We start from the raw sequence: 15,907 nt of genomic DNA, 5'->3' as shown, positions 1-15,907 counted from the left end.
AAAAAAAAAAAAAAGAAAAAAAAAGGAAAGAAAAGAAAACATGTACAAGAATGTTCAGAGTAGCATTATTCACAATAGCCACAAAGTAAAAACAATATAAATGCTCATTAATAGGTAAATGGATAAACAAAATGTGGCACACCCATACAATGCAATGATTTGGCAATACAAAAAAGCCAAGTACAGATACATGCAATACCATGGAAGAACCTTGAAAATATGCTGAGTAAAAGAAGGCAAATAAAAAAGACGACATATCTATGATTCGATTTAAATAAAATGTCTAGAATAAGCAAATCCACAGAGACAAAAAAATAGATTAGTGGTTGTCAGGGGCTGGGTGAAGGATGTCACTGGGGTGTGAACACTAATGGGTATGGGGTTTCCTAATAGGGTGACAAACACATTCCTCAACTAAATAGTGGTCATAAGCTTATGAATACAAATTCTCCTCAACTTACAAGGGGGTTATGTCCTGACAAACCCTTCATTAGTTGAAAATACCATGAGTCAAAAATGAATTTAGATACTTAACCTATCAAACATCATAGCTTAGCCTAACCTACCTTAAACATGCTCAGAACAGTTACCCTACAGTTAGGCAAAATCATCTAACACAAAGCCTATTTTATAATAAAGTTATTGACTATCTCATGTAATTTATATGAATATTGTAATGAAAGTGAAAAGCAGCATGGTTGTATGGTACTCAAAAGTACAATTTCTACTGAATGTGTATCACTTTCACATCAACCATCAAAATTTGGGGTTCATCTGTATACTAAAAAGGCCACTGAATTGTGTATCTTGAAATAATGAATGCAAAGTTTATCTCAACAAAAAAAGTGTTAAAAAATTAAAAATCAACTCACCTGTCCTTTTTGCGGTGACAAACAATGAACAACTTCATCCACCATTACTGGAATATGTAATTTAACCATAGTGTCAAAATTTCTGTCTTGAGATCTACGTAACTCCTGGGCTTGAGTTTGATCTGTTTGCTCATGGGCTTCATATTCTTTATATTTTTCTACTGTAGTATGTATTCTTTTTGGCCAGACAGCTAAATTAGGTATGCCAGATTCCAACCAACATTTAAGATATTCTTTATACGTTCTACAAAAATATGGATACCGAAGCATTCTGTAGGTCAACAAATCTAGAAAAAAAAAATTAAAAATGATTGGATTTTTTAAAAGAATGTTCTAATACTTGGGGAAAATTAAATTAATATGCAATATTTAGCGCATCAAAAAAAATGAAGACTCATCATTTGAACATCTTAAACAAGTAAAGGTGACTAACCCTTCTTATATATACAAAGCGAGGAACGTAAGAGGACCCAGAGACTTAATTTAAACATTAAAAAATTAATTAGGTCAACATTTTTATAAAATATACTTTTCTGAATTTCAATTAAGGCTAAAAAGTAGATTCAGTGAATTAAAACTGTTTATTTGAAAAGTAATCAGAATGACTGAATGGATTATAAGTATCGTATTTTAGGTTTATAAGGTCTTTTATTTTAAGCTCCTCTATTTGTCCTTCTCATAATGCTAAATTCTCATGTTCAAAGACTATCCCTGGAAAAAGACTATGCATGTATATCCAAAAAAAAAAAAAAAAAGCTAATCAGTCTATGAAAATCTTGCAGAATCATCATATTCTCTGATGAGATCATCTCACCATATCCTGTATCAGTGGAATGTATATCAGTTTAAACTATAGCTGTATAAACACTCAACTGAGCACACTTTGGTATTTCTTATCTACGTTTAATTATCTGTCCCCTGCACCAAAAAAAACAAATAATCGATACAGTCCTTGGATTTACCATACGTGCTCCATTTTCTTCAGCAATCCATAACTCTTTAAAATGCAGAAGAAAAAATGTATTTATGTAAATATATTAACAGGAGACCTTTTGAAAACATCATGCATTTTACACCGAGTTAGTTTCAAGCAAAGTCTTTGATACTACCATAGTAAATACCCAGTTAACATTATTCTTTCCTCACAGGTTATTCGTTATTTAAGAATAAGATCCACACCTTTGTGTACAGAAAATAAGATGCACATTAGTGCTTAATAATTGTTTCTCTGAAGAAAACAAATGAATGGATTAATTCCAGACTCTACAGAATTAGCATTGTTATCAATTCTCACTTTAGGAAATTTCACCTATCTGACTAACCCCAACAAAAACCATATGTTCTCAAAATACTACAAGGAGCATAAATCCCACTTAAATATATCTGTCTTTCCTTTTGCAATAAAAAAAAAAAATTAAAAACATTGAAAAGCTGATCACATGTAATAAAACAGAAAGAAAAACAAATATAACATCAAGAAGATGTTACCTTGAGAATACTATGTTAACCTTAACAAAGCTGTAATCTACCAAATTATGTGGCCAATGTGACACCGAAAAAATGTGTGGGGAAAAAAATGAGTGATCTAAGTAGATTTTTCTATGCTTGGCAGCAACAAAATAGCCAAATTATTAATTATGCCTAAAGTTTCTGGAAAGCTTATAAAAGTAAGCTCAACTACCCTCTGACTTAGTGTTTCTAACAGTTTACAAAATAATAGCTAACATTTATTTAGCACTTACTAAGCACCACTTACTATTATAACCACACTACATGCACCACCTCATTGAATCCTTACCACAACTCTTGAAATATTATTGTTCCCATTTGATAGATGAGAAAAACAGATTAGTAATTTGCCAAAGGCCACATAGCTAGAGAGCTGTAAAGCTAAAACTGTAACACAGTCTATCCCCAGAGCCGGAACTCAATCTCCGTGCTATAAACATAGTCCACTGGAACTATTTAATGCACTTATGTAATTTAACAGTACTTCAATTACATTTACTATATATTTGCAATATCTCATAAATTAGATTCATTTTATTAGGGAATCGACATCCTGTGGCTTGGGTCTGCTCCACTTAAAAATAACAGTATGCTGCGGAGTTCCCAGTAAATGAACATATAATGCACAGGCCTAAAAAGTGAAATCTGGAATATTTAAACAATCTACCCTGTATGTCTAGATTTTGACAATTAAAAAGTAGTATCATCAATTTTAAAATAGGAATAACAACCATACAAAAAAAAAGGGGTAACAGAAAAAAAAAACTATTACTTGCATTTAATTTTCTTCTACTGCATTCAGCTTCTATGTGTTTATTCAACTATGGTCAAGGCACGAAGCCTGAATATTTTATTATGAACTAATTGGCTGCCAATTTGGGTCAACCTGCAGAAAGGGTGACAAACAGTTCGTTTTCCTTTTGTTGCCTTCAATACCTCCCCAAAAAATTGGAAGGTGGGGGAATGGCATGCTCTAAAGAGAATTATTTTCTTCTCTTTTGGAGCCCAGCTTCCTACCAGACAACTCAGAATTTCCTGAAGTCTTCTAGGAGTCAGCCACCCTAAATGATTTAAAATTAAGTTCCCTCTGGTTATAGGAAGGAAGCAGGGAGTCAGGAAAATTCCCTCTGTGCTGTCCTAGCTGAGTCATTAAATTTTCTTTACAAGAAAAGTTCACTTTTGGCTGTTGAGAGCACAAAATTGGCCAGGTTACTCTTTTAATTGTGAAAACACACAGTTGAGTAATGCCCATGAAGACTACTCCCTCAAGGGCGCTAACAATTATAATCATTGCAGTTTTCTCTCGCAGGGAAATCCTGTTAGAAAACGTAATTCTTAAGGACAAAAACGCGACGTGGAAGCTGGCACACGAACGCTGAGAAAGTAAAAGAGGTTCTAAGGAAAGAGAAAAATACGCTCTTTCGCCTAAGAGTTACCCTCTTACGAGGAAAAACTATTCGGAAACTTCCAAACTCAGGTTGAAGGCGTGTTGAAGAGAGCGGCTACAGGGGCGTATATATCCTTTGCTCCGGGCGAATCCAGCGACCCATGAGAGTACTCCCAAAGGTTTGGTGGTTTCCAAAAAGAGTTCCCGAGACTCGGTCACCTTCTCCTCACCTGAGGCACGAAGACTTCTCAGTTGGCCTCCAACTTGGGCCAGTGACTACCACTACGGTGCCGGCGAACCTGAATTTGCCGTACGTCTGGGTCCTAATCCTGGGGGAAACTTGCAAGGACGGACAGCTTGGGTCCACGTCCGCCCCAGCAACTGACGACCGTCTGCCTTTCGTTCCGCTGCTTCCAGCCTCGGCTGCCAAAAGGTCCTGTTGGCGCTGGGATTTCCAAACGACTTCCCTGGGGGAAATAAATAAGACCTCACTATTGCCATGTTTATACTCACATTTACTTTTTCATTTTTTTTTATTTTCATTTTTTGGTCTGAAACAACTTTCAATCTAACTTTTCATTTATCCTTATCTCTTCGGTTTACAATGAATGTATATCGAATTTGTGTTCTGATAAAACTGCGATTTTTTTTTAACTAAAAGTGGGAATTTCTGTCTCATTAGCTCTATGTTTAGAAATTACAAGTAGCAAGGTGGCACAGTGGTGGCATTGATTGTAATGTCAAAATCTCTCTGCTTGTACCAAATATGCAATTCCTTTAAAATACAGACCTCATCATCTGAACACTGCTAAATGGCAAGTGTGTAACACTGAATTTGAAATCTAAAGTACTTGGATTAGGTGTGAAAACATCTGTGGCACTAATAAGCCTTATACAATCTGGGCGTCAAAAAAGACAAAATTTAAAACACTTCTATTCTTCACCAATGATCCATGCAATTTTACAAGCAACTGGCAAAATATACATGTTTTCAAACTGGATTAAGATAGTCTCTTAATGTCACTTAATCCAGAAAGTATTTCAGAGACAAATAACTCAATTCTGAATTTCCTTGCCTGTATAGTTCAAGACAAAATTTTGTGTCAGTGATTTTCTGAAAACTTCAGTTTTCTCTCAGAAAAATGAAGATAATAGTATCTATATCTCATGGGCTGTTTTGAGAATTAAATGAGAGACCGTATGTAAAGTGACTAATAAAATACCTGGGAAGTCATAAGGTAAAGTACTATACAATGAGTGCTTATTGGAAATAAAGGCATCTTGATTTTATTACCAATCCCAGCAGCACACAAATAACCGTTTCATTAGCTAAGATACACATAATACAGCCAAATATTAGTAGCTTTATTGATCCTCTGCCTAGTGATCAGAAACAATCATATGGCATGCATCATATAAAATACACAATACTCCCGATTTTCCTCAACAGGAAATAGATGTCCATAATATGGCGGTTTCAATATATTGTTGCATTTATAATACTCTGCATGGGTATGAGTCATCCTATTTATAAAGTGATATTGAATCAACAGAATATAAGCTCCAGGGGGGAAGACTTTGATTCTATTGTATACTACTGTGTGTCTAAAATCTGAATAAATATTGAATGGATACAATAACGGAAATATATAGAACAACAATGAAATTCAGATACTATCATTAAAAATAACCTGCCAAATAACGATGTTATTTTAGCAAACATACTTCCCATTTGTTCCAGTTATTTTCTCTCTTTTCAAAGTGTATGTTCTGAAATAATACCTACAACCTGGGACTTAAAAAAAATCACTTCACCTAATAACAAACCAAGCCAAAATCTTTAAATACATTTATTTTGTTATGCCATCATTAGAGAATGTAAAAAGCAACCAAAAAGCATACAGTTTCACAGTCAGTACTAATGGGAGTAACCTTAGAAGTCCTGAGAAATGAAGCCTGAGGCCTCAACCCAAAAGTATCTCCAATTAATTCAGCTAAAGAGACCCCACATTTTGGCCCAGAGGGATGTGTCTTGAAGAAACAGGTCCCTACAACTTCCTGGAGGCCTCGCTACTCTGAAAAAAGAAAAGAAACACCCAGAACCCATTAATCCACACCCAAACTCCACCTCTCCGCCTAGCAGAGGGTATAAGCCAAACCCTGCCCGCACCAGTCTCACTCACACCCTGAACTCTGGGACCAGGCCCTGCACCCGCCAGTCCAGAGGTGGCCTGATGATCTCAGGAGGCTGCCTCCCACCAGCGGTTCCGGCCTAGCCCCGCCCACCTTGGCCACCTCCTCCGGAAACGGCCGCGCGCGTTGCCATGGTGACTAGTAAGCGAGGTCGCTTCCTCTGCGCCGCGAGGCTGAGCTTCTTGGCGCCAGGCTGCCGCGAGCCGTCACAGCGTCCGACGTGATGACATCACAAGGGCGGCAGCCAATGAAACGAGGTGCCGAGGAAGCTGGCTTGGGTTTGAATATTGTGGTTGAGTCTGAAGCGCAGGGAGGCGGACATTTAAGTAAAGTGGTTGCAGGAACCTCGCCTGGGCCTGAGGTGAGTGAGAGACACGGGAAGGTAAAACTGGTCTCTGGGACGCTCCTTTTCATGACTTGTCTCATTGGTAACGGAGGTCCTGCCGCTTCAGGTCTAGAAGACCAGGTGGGTTTCTTGACAGACACGGAAGGGTTGAGGTGTGGGGGATCAGGGTCCCTGGGGACAAAGTGAAAGGAAAAAGGGATTCGAAGAACCTGCTAAGAGCATAGCTCTGCTTGACCGTAACCCTCGACTGCTTAGCTGGAAGGGCAGGGATCTCCTTCGTTAAATTCTGAGAGGAAGTCGTAAGTTTTAAAGGGTGTCTTGGCCCCTTTCCCAGACCTTGGCAGAGAACTTTAACTGTCCAGCATCTTGCAGTGTGAACTTTTTTTCCGGACTCCAAATTCGGAGTGTTTTGTTTCATACGCACACGTAAGCGCACCCCTGGCCTTACCTTTCAAACGAGGAGCTTTTGTTCATCACCTCATAAAACTTTTGGCTTACGAGTTTGAACTGTTAGCTTTGCACTGGTTAGCCGGGAACGCCTCCCGAGCCCCAGTTGTAGGTAGCATTCAAGGTAAGACCCGCTCTGTCTAACGGGATTGCCGAGGATCAGAAGAGATACGGAAGAGATAACTGCTTGGCAAATTGTAAACACATGAGAATCCATCCTGTAGTCTGTTCTTGGTTTCCGCAGGACTTTTTTTTTTTCTTAGGAGCTCATTAGTCGCTCATTTACAGAGAAACCAAGACTTACTGCTGTTTACTATATGAGAAGAGATTATTTGACCAGAACGGACTAATTTTGTGGTATAACATATAGTTTAACTATGGAATAATTAGATAGAAATTTAGGCACCCTACAGATTCTAATTATGTCATTCCACCATATCCAGCCTCCTGTTTTGTTTTTGGAAGGTTTTTGTGAACTTTGGTACTAGAGGATGTGAGATCCAGTGACTAGATAATGCTTCTTATTAAGTTCATATTATTTTGTAAGCACTGTCTATTTCAGTAAGAAAAGATCATCTACAAAGCACAATCACAAAGAAAAACAACTTTAAAGATTATCTGCCTTTAATAGTAGTAATTAATCTCTTCTACTATTTATTTATTCATTTATTTGAGACAAAGTCTCACTCTGTGGCCCAGGCTGGAGGGCAGTGGTGTGATCACAACTCACTGCAACCTCCACCTCCTGGGTTCAAGCATGCCTCAGCCTCCCTAGTAGCAGGGATTACAGGTATTTTGCCACCACACTCGGCTAATTTTTGTATCTTTGGTAGAGATGGGTTTCATTATGTTGGCCAGTCTGGTCTCGAACTCCTGACCTCAAGCCATTCGCCCACTTCAGCCCCCTAAAGTGCAGAAATTTCAGGCATGAGGCATGGCACCTGGCCCTTCCTTTTCTATTATTGAAAAGTATTTACAAATGCATAACATTTTTGTATTAAAAGTGCATCTTGTCTCGTCATAGAAATACCCCAAATCAATTAAGGGACACAATAAAAGTGACTTTTTGCTGACAACTGTGAAAACTAAAAAGAAGAAAAAATAGCTCAGCTGTCAGTGCCGGCCCTCCCTCCAGTTGAACTTTTTATCTTCCCTGATGGTTGTAAGTTAGTGGGAGTAGTGCCTCCAAGATTGATACTATTTCAGAGAAAGCTTTAAGATGGATAAAGACTGGATAGGTTTTAATAATAATGGATGTTATTAAAATGGAAATAATACTAGAACCTACCTTACGTGACTATTATAGGATTGAATGCAATGATGAATATCAAGTGTTTACCATAATGCCTTACACATGGAGTGTACATACTCAAGTAATAATGCTGAGTATCGTCTTCAATCCCATACGTTAGTTGCATCTGAATCTAATTCAGGTTTGAATTTGTATTTAATAAATCATTACTGTCACTTTACTTCTGTATCATTGCTTGGAAGCATTCTCTTCTGATTCCAGTAGAACCTAGTTGTTAAGAACATGGACTTTGGATTTGTACCCAGTAAGGAGTTTGTGTTTTATTCTTCTGGTGAGATGTCATTGGAGACTTTAGAACAGGTGAATGCCATGTGATGCATAACATGATCTGAATGCTTTTGATGAAGGTATCAGTGAATACAATGAATTAAATAAAATTTATTATAGTACTTTCATAAAATTAGTGGTGAATCTTTAACTTAATTGACTTATGTTTGACATTTGGTTCCCCACTTGTTAACGTCATCTTGGAAAAGTGACTTATCCTAAGGCTAAGTTTTTGTTTTTGTAAAATGGAAATAATACTGTAACCTACCTTAGGTGATTATTATAGGATTGAATGCAATGATGAATGTCAAGTGTTTACCATAATGCCTTACAAATAGAGTGTACATATTCAAGTGATAAGCATTGTTGTTCATTATTAATAATTATCACCATTAATTATGGAATCTAAGCATTGTTATATAAAAGCTTACTTACTGAGAATGGCCACTGTGTGATATCTGACAAGTACAGAGAAATCATAATCAGCTTTAACATTCATTCAAGAGCTCCTGTGCCAGGCCCTGAGGTTTCTATCAAAAGTAAGCAAATATAAGAGAGTAGTACCAGAAACTGATTTTTGAGGGAAATGGAGAGATTTTTATCAAAGGGTATACTTTAAGTTATAAGATAAATAAGTCCATGACATTTAATGTACAGCATGAAAGGCGATAGATGTATTAATTGTGGTAATCATTACATAGAGTATAAGAATACGAGATCATCATATTGTACATCTTGATTATATACAGTCTTTGCCAATTAAATATTTTAAAATTTCTAAAATAAGCAATATATATATATATTTTTAACTTCTGTAAGAAAATTTCTGAGGGTTATATATTTGCATCAGGGAGATTAGTGATTAAGTACTTGACCTTTAGATTCAGTCAGTCTGAGTTCGTATCTTATGTCATGTGCTTCCTCAGTTGTGTGACTTTAGCCAGTTAATTTCTCTGTACTATACTTTCTCTCAATAAAATAGGAGTGACAGTACAGTGTTTATGTCATAGAGTTGTTACGAGGATTTAATTAGAGTATGTCAGCTGTTTAGCACATATCTATTTGTGGGCTACCAGCTCAATAGAAAATATAGCTTATTGTTACTAAATGAACTGCCGCGATTAAGGTAAATTCTAATAGTGGATATTGTTGTTGTTTGTCTGTTTTGAAATAAAAATACCTCGACCTTGTTTAAAATTTAAACAGTACAAAAGAGCATGAAATAGAAAATAAGCCTGTCTCTAACTCAAACCTTCATATTTCCCCTCCATGAGGAAAGTGGTATTATCAATTTCTTGTGTACCCTTCTGGGAATGACCACACATACATATATATATCTTTAAAAAATACAAATGATAACATGCTATAAGTCTAGTAAATCTGTATTAGTTTATTCATTCATTTATTCAACAAGTATATATTGGGTCCTAAACATTTGACGAGCAGTGTTCTAGGTGCTGGGGTGCAGATGCTTCATGCTCTCTCAGTGCTTACATTCTAGAAGGAAAACAAGCAATAAGTATGTAACCAGATAATATACACTTTCCAGTTAGTACTAAATTTAAGGAAAAAAATAAACCTGGTAAGGGATTGGAGAGGCAAAGGCAGGGTGACACTTGAATAGATTCTTTAGGGAAAGCCTCTGTAAAGTGGTATTTGAACAAAGACCTGAATAATGAATTGAGGGATTACAATTTGCAAATATCTGGAGGTAGAACCTGCCAATAAGCAAAAATACAAAGCCAGGAGGCCAAAACAAGAATGAAGTCTTTTAGGAATATTAAGAAAGTCATTGCAGCTAAAGCAGAATAATTAAGTGGGGAGACAACAGTAGAAGTCATTGTCAGAGAGATAGACAGGGCCATATGTGGAATTTACAGGCTATGGTAAGGAGTTCATATTTTATTCTTAGGGTGAGAAGTCACTGGATAGTTTAGAGCAGGTAAATGACATGCAATACATGATCTGAATGCTTTTGAAGAAAGTATCAGTGCATTCAATCAATGAATTAAATAAAATTTATTATTGTACTTACATATAATTAGGGGTCAATCTTTAATCTGGGGTGATCACTAGCTGTATATGTTATAAGTTAAAGATCAACGGCTGGGCACAGTGGCTCACGCCTGTAATCCTAGCACTTTGGGAGGCCAAGGTGGGCAGATCTCCTGGGGTCAGGAGTTCAAGACCAGCCTGACCAACATAGAGAAACCCCATCTCTACTAAAAGTACAAAAAATTAGCTGGGCGTGGTGGTACATGCCTGTAATCCCAGCTACTTGGGAGGTTAGGCAGGAGAATTGCTCGAACCCGGGCGGTGGAGGTTGCGGTTAGCCAAGATCACGCCATTGCACTCCAACCTGGGCAACATGAGTGAAACTCTGTCTTAAAAAAAAAAGAAAGATTGACCTGTTCACCTTAGTATATTACCATGCAAGCATTGAGGAGAAATAGATTTTAATACCTCATTAAACGTTACAGAGGCATGAGCTGTTCTACATAAATGAATCTTCCAGAAAATTGAATATTAGCCTTGGTAAGTAATAAAGAATTCTAACCACACTCAATGATGAAAATAAAACATGATCTTCCCATTTCTTTAATTTTCTAAACAAGAAATTGGGAACATTATTTCTTACCTTTTTCTTTTTGATGCCTCAGAGTTCTCATTGTGATTGCCTGTTATTGTCAGCTGTTGTACTCTAATATATTATTTCTCTAGAAGATATACATTTTTCTGTTTCCCTCTACTCTAAATGAGTAAATTGCTTTTTGGATTCTGTGAGTACTTTTGATAGTTTATTAATTCATTCATTGGTATATTTGAAAATTTACTATATACTAGACTCTCTACGAAAGACTAGGGATATAAAGTAAAAGCCCCATTAGCTGTCATTTCTTATCATTCTCGTGTACCCTTTTCTTATCATGCATAATAATCATAAAATTTAGGAGCTGGAAAAAGACCATATGTATCATATAATCTAACCCTTGCGTTTTATACTTTAGCAAGTGAAGACCCTTCCTTAGCCCCTTCATTCTTCTTTCTTGGTTACCCTACTCTCCCTAGACTAGACAAATATTTTTCTTCAAGTTGAGTATCAATTATATAAAATGCTTGGGACCAGAAGTGTTTTTGAATTTTTGAGGGTTTTTTTTTTTTTTTTTTGAAATTTTTGTTTTTTTTTTTTTTTTTTGAATTATACTTACTGGTTGAGTGTCTCTAATCTGAAAGTCCAAAATGCTCTCAGGAGCATTTCCTTTTGAGTGTCATGTTGGTGCTCAAAAAGTTTTAGATTTTGGATTTTCAGATTTGGAATGCTCAACCTGATTATAATGAACAATGATGTTAGAAGCGTTTGTCTTTTATGTTTTAGTTCGACCAATGAAATTCTACCAGTTTGCTCTTTTGATTCTGTTCAACAAATACCACTTAGGAGTAGATATGGCAAAATTGATCAGAGATTATATTACTATCTTTGGAACAGTTGTTTGAAAAGAATTTGTGAATCCACACATTCTTGCACAGATAACAATATTTAGGCTTTTCTTTTGCTGTTTCATATTAAACATTATTAAGGAATTTACTCACTGTGTGCCTTATTCAGAATCAACTAAATGATCATTTCTTTTAGTCAGCCATCCTAGAAAACAAAGAAGGCATCACGTAATAATACAGGAACAATCTTATTAAGTTCTGCAAATATAAATATATTTGAACGTAGATTAATTTTTACATTTGATGATTCTGTTGACCTTAGGCATTTTTATTAAGAAAATTCTATTCACTTATTTGTTTTTAAAAGATGGATAAATACATGCTACTTTAAAAATTAACATCAATGTCTTTGTTAAAATATGCAGCTAGTTGTGAAACAAAGTTATATTTGATATTATACTTAAACTCTGTTGACTAAAAGAGTCAAACTGTAAATTATATGAAGAGATTTATTCCGAACCAAATATGAGTGACCATGGTCCATGACACAGCACTCAGGAGTTTCTGAGGGCATGTGCCCAATGTGGTTAGGATACAGCTTGGTTTTATATATGTTAGAGATGCATGAGACATCAATTAAATACATTTAAGAAATACATTTGTTTGGTTTAGAAAGGTGGGACAACTCAAAGTGGGGACTTTCGGGCTATACGTAAATGTAAACATTTTCTGGTTGACAATTGGTTGAGTTTGTCTCAAGACCTGCAATTGATAGAAAGGAATGTTCAGGTTAAAGATAAAGGATTGTGGAGACCAAGTTTTATTCTGCAGAAGAAGCTCTCAGCAAACTTCAGAGAGAGCAGGTTGTAAAATGTTTCTCCTCAGAGCTAAATGGGTGCCTGGCTTTAGTTGATCATCTACTGGATCTGCAAAGAAAGGAGGAAAACAAAGAGGGAAGGGGATGCTCTGTAGAATCTGGATTCTTCCCACAAGATACTTTGTAGGGCAATTTCAAGGTGTGGCAAGGAAATATGTTTTGGGGGTTAAATATTTTTTCCTTGTCCCTTAATGTTATGCCAGAGTCAGATTGAAAAGCAAATCACAATATTCAGGGTCAGATAAAATGCATCTGATGAGAATCCATGGTTTGTAGGGCATGACTCCCCAGACCCTTTAGGTAGGAATTTAGGCAAAATTAAAAATCAGAGCTTAGTCCTCCTTCTTTTAGGTAATTGTCCAAATTTCTCCCTGGAATGTTACCTAAATAATCCCCCCATTATAGTTAACCTTTTCCCTATAATAATACTCATCACAGTTATACCTTTACATGATTGTATCAATATTTATTAATATCTGTTTTCCTCACTACTCTGTAAATAATATAGCAAGCACTTGTAGTTCATGCTCTGTACCAAGTATTGTTCTAAGTGCTGAATCTTTACAACTTTGTGCGGTAGATACTGTTGTTAGTCTTACTTTACAGATGGGGAAACTGAGCCACAAGGAGGTGAAGTAACTTACTATCACAGTCAGTAAGTTATAGAGCGGGGATTTTAACCTAGGCTGCCTGACTCCAGCATGTAATAGTTGTAGTGAATTAACTAATTAATTAGGGAGGGATATCCTCCAGCCTTGAGATTCTAAGGTTTATTTTGAAATAATCACTTAGTATTTAATGTTTACTTTGTTAACCCTTTTATTTATGTATAATTTATCATTTAAAAATAGTATATCTGTTAAAGTTAAAATATTGTTGAATATTAAAGTTTTTAGAAATGTATATAAGAGATAGTTTTCGGTATCACAAGGAATATAGGGCCTTTAATAGACAGGGTAGAAAAATGCTAAACATCCTCTAATAAACAGGGCAGCTCTAAACAAGGAAGAATTGTCCTACCCAAAGTGCTAGTCATGAGCCCATTGAAATAAAACTCAAAGATGAGCTCAGTCTCTTTGGGTGGAAGAAGCAGGAGTGGGGCAGATAGGAAGAGAATTGATATTTATCAAATATGTTAATACTTACTTCATTTAGCCTTTGCAACAATCCTATGAGGTAATATCTCTTTTATACAAATAGAAACCTGAGACTCATGGGGTTAAGTAATTTGTCCAAGGTCATAAAAGTGAGGTGTAGGTGCTTTGTGAGATTTTGCTAGACCGAAGCTCAGAGATGTAGAACAGAGTAATAATTCACCTGGGACCTGACTGTTAGAATCCAAATAACCATCCCTTCCTTTTCAGTGTTCTATTTTTGGCTAAAGACAGAGTCTTAAAAAGCCAAGGATATGTCTAGCATCTGCTGCTTTTAGATTCCTTTGGCCTTATTTGAATTCTGTCCAAAATTATATGGTTAAGTGTTTTTGTGACACATTTTAGCTTTAGTATTGCTGTTATTTCTCCTATTTAAAAAAAAAAAACAAACAAAACATCTTTTGACCCCCCCTCACCCCACCGCTTTTCCTCTCACTCACACCATTTTTTCCTTCCTTTTGAATAGCCCTTTCCATATCCCTTGTCTCTGAGTCTTGTCCCTTCAAGATTTTTTTTCCCACCACTACCCCAAAATTGCTTTTCTCAATGGCCTCTGTGTTACTAAATCCAATGGTGAATTCTCAGTGAGTACTTGCCCTATTAGCAGAAGTTTGTTTTTTTTTTAAGTTGGAGTCTTGCTCTGTCGCCTAGGCTGGAGTGCAGTGACACTGTCTTGGCTCACCGCAACCTCCATCTCTTGGGTTCAAGCAATTCTCCTGCCTCAGCCTCCCTCCCGAGCCCGAGCAGCTGTGACTACAGACGCATGCCACCATGCCCAGCTAATTTTTTGTATTTTTAGTAGACACAGTGTTTTACCATATTGGCTGCTCTCGAACTGGTCTTGAACTCCTGACCTCGTGATCCACCCCCCTCAGCCTCCCAAAGTGCTGGGATTACAGGTGTGAGCTACCACACCTGGCCAGCAGTATTTGACATAATAGATCACTGTTTCCTCCTTGATTTAGGATTTCCCACAAGTTTTTAAAGCTTAATACTTCATTAAGACTGAGAACAGCCTTAATTTTCTTATTTTCTTAGCTTCCACCTGCCCTGACATTTCCACCTGGATGTCTGTCAAAACTCTGAGACTTAAGCTATCCAAAACTGAACTCCTGATCTGACCTTGCTTCAGCCTCAGTTATTTTCATCTCAGTTGGTGACTACTTTATTCTTCTGATACTCAAGGCAGAAACCTTGGAGTTATTCTTCAATCCTGTCTCTTTCACTCCACATCTACATATCAGTAAGTTCTGTCACCTTTACCCTCAGAATAAACCCAGAATCTGACCACTTACCACCTCTTTTGCCACTCCCTATTCTGAGACGACAGTCATCTCTTGTCTACATTACTTCAATGGGCTAATCTGTTATATTACATACATAGCAGGGAGGGTGATCAGATTATATCACTCCTGTGCTCAAAACGACTTCCAATGGTTATTTGTCTTACTTAGAGTATGAGCCAAAATTCTTTTAACGGTCCCGTTTCTCATTTCATGTCTTAGTACGCTCTCCTTTGCTCACTCCATTCTAGCCAACATATAAAGCACCACTTTGGCATCTTTCTCTCTGTGGGGAAATGCTTCCTACAATGTCTGTATGACTAACGCCCTCACCTCCTTCAAGTCCTTACTCAAATGTTGTTTTGGGTGAGTTTATTCTTTTTTGTCTCTTTTAATTTATAAATGACAAAAAGAATTGTGTAAGTTTATAGGGTACAATGTAATGTTTGATACATGTATACATAGTGGAATGAGCATATCACGCTAATTAACGTATCCATCACCTCACCTACCATTTCTTTGTTGTGAAAACATTTAAAATGTACTCCTAGCAATTAACCATGGTCACCTTGCTATGCGATAGATCACCAAAACTATTCCTCCTGTATAACTGAAACTTTGTACCCTTTGACCAACATTTCCCCTTTTCCCACCCATCCGACCCTCCTCAGCTTCTAGTAACCATTACTCTACTTCTCTGAGTTCAGATTTTTAGATTTTGCATATAAGTGAGATCATGTGGTATTTGTCATTTTGTGCCTCGCTTATTTTGCTTAGCATAACACCCTCTAGATTCATCCATGTTGTCACAAGTGACAGAAT

The 15,907-nt window shown here is 36.7% G+C and overlaps 2 protein-coding genes across 6 annotated transcripts in view; one reads left to right on the top strand and one right to left on the bottom strand.

The window, feature by feature from the left end:
* METTL15 (methyltransferase like 15) overlaps nt 1-6,144 on the bottom strand; it is a 212,422-nt gene extending 206,278 nt beyond the window's left edge. For 2 of the 5 annotated variants that reach the window (XM_017547089.2, XM_037745215.1), the window contains exons 1-3: nt 5,954-6,060; nt 3,999-4,235; nt 873-1,159 (exon numbers count right to left, since the gene is read on the bottom strand). In XM_017547089.2, coding sequence (XP_017402578.1) covers nt 873-1,142 — 270 coding nt within the window. In that variant the 5' untranslated portion in view covers nt 1,143-1,159; nt 3,999-4,235; nt 5,954-6,060. Of the gene's footprint in view, nt 1-872; nt 1,160-3,817; nt 4,236-5,938 lie in introns of all 5 variants that reach the window. The other 3 variants (XM_017547088.2, XM_037745214.1, XM_017547090.2) reach the window with 3 other exon arrangements.
* KIF18A (kinesin family member 18A) overlaps nt 6,106-15,907 on the top strand; it is a 90,497-nt gene continuing 80,695 nt past the window's right edge. The window contains exon 1 of the mRNA XM_017547086.2: nt 6,106-6,322. The gene's annotated coding sequence lies outside the window, so the exon portion shown is untranslated. The remainder of the gene's footprint in view (nt 6,323-15,907) is intronic.

Source organism: Cebus imitator, unplaced genomic scaffold, assembly GCF_001604975.1.
Source record: "Cebus imitator isolate Cc_AM_T3 unplaced genomic scaffold, Cebus_imitator-1.0 Scaffold195, whole genome shotgun sequence".
NCBI lineage: Eukaryota > Metazoa > Chordata > Mammalia > Primates > Cebidae > Cebus > Cebus imitator.
Note: the sequence above shows the minus strand (reverse complement) of the source record. Positions and strands in the feature narration are given on the sequence as shown.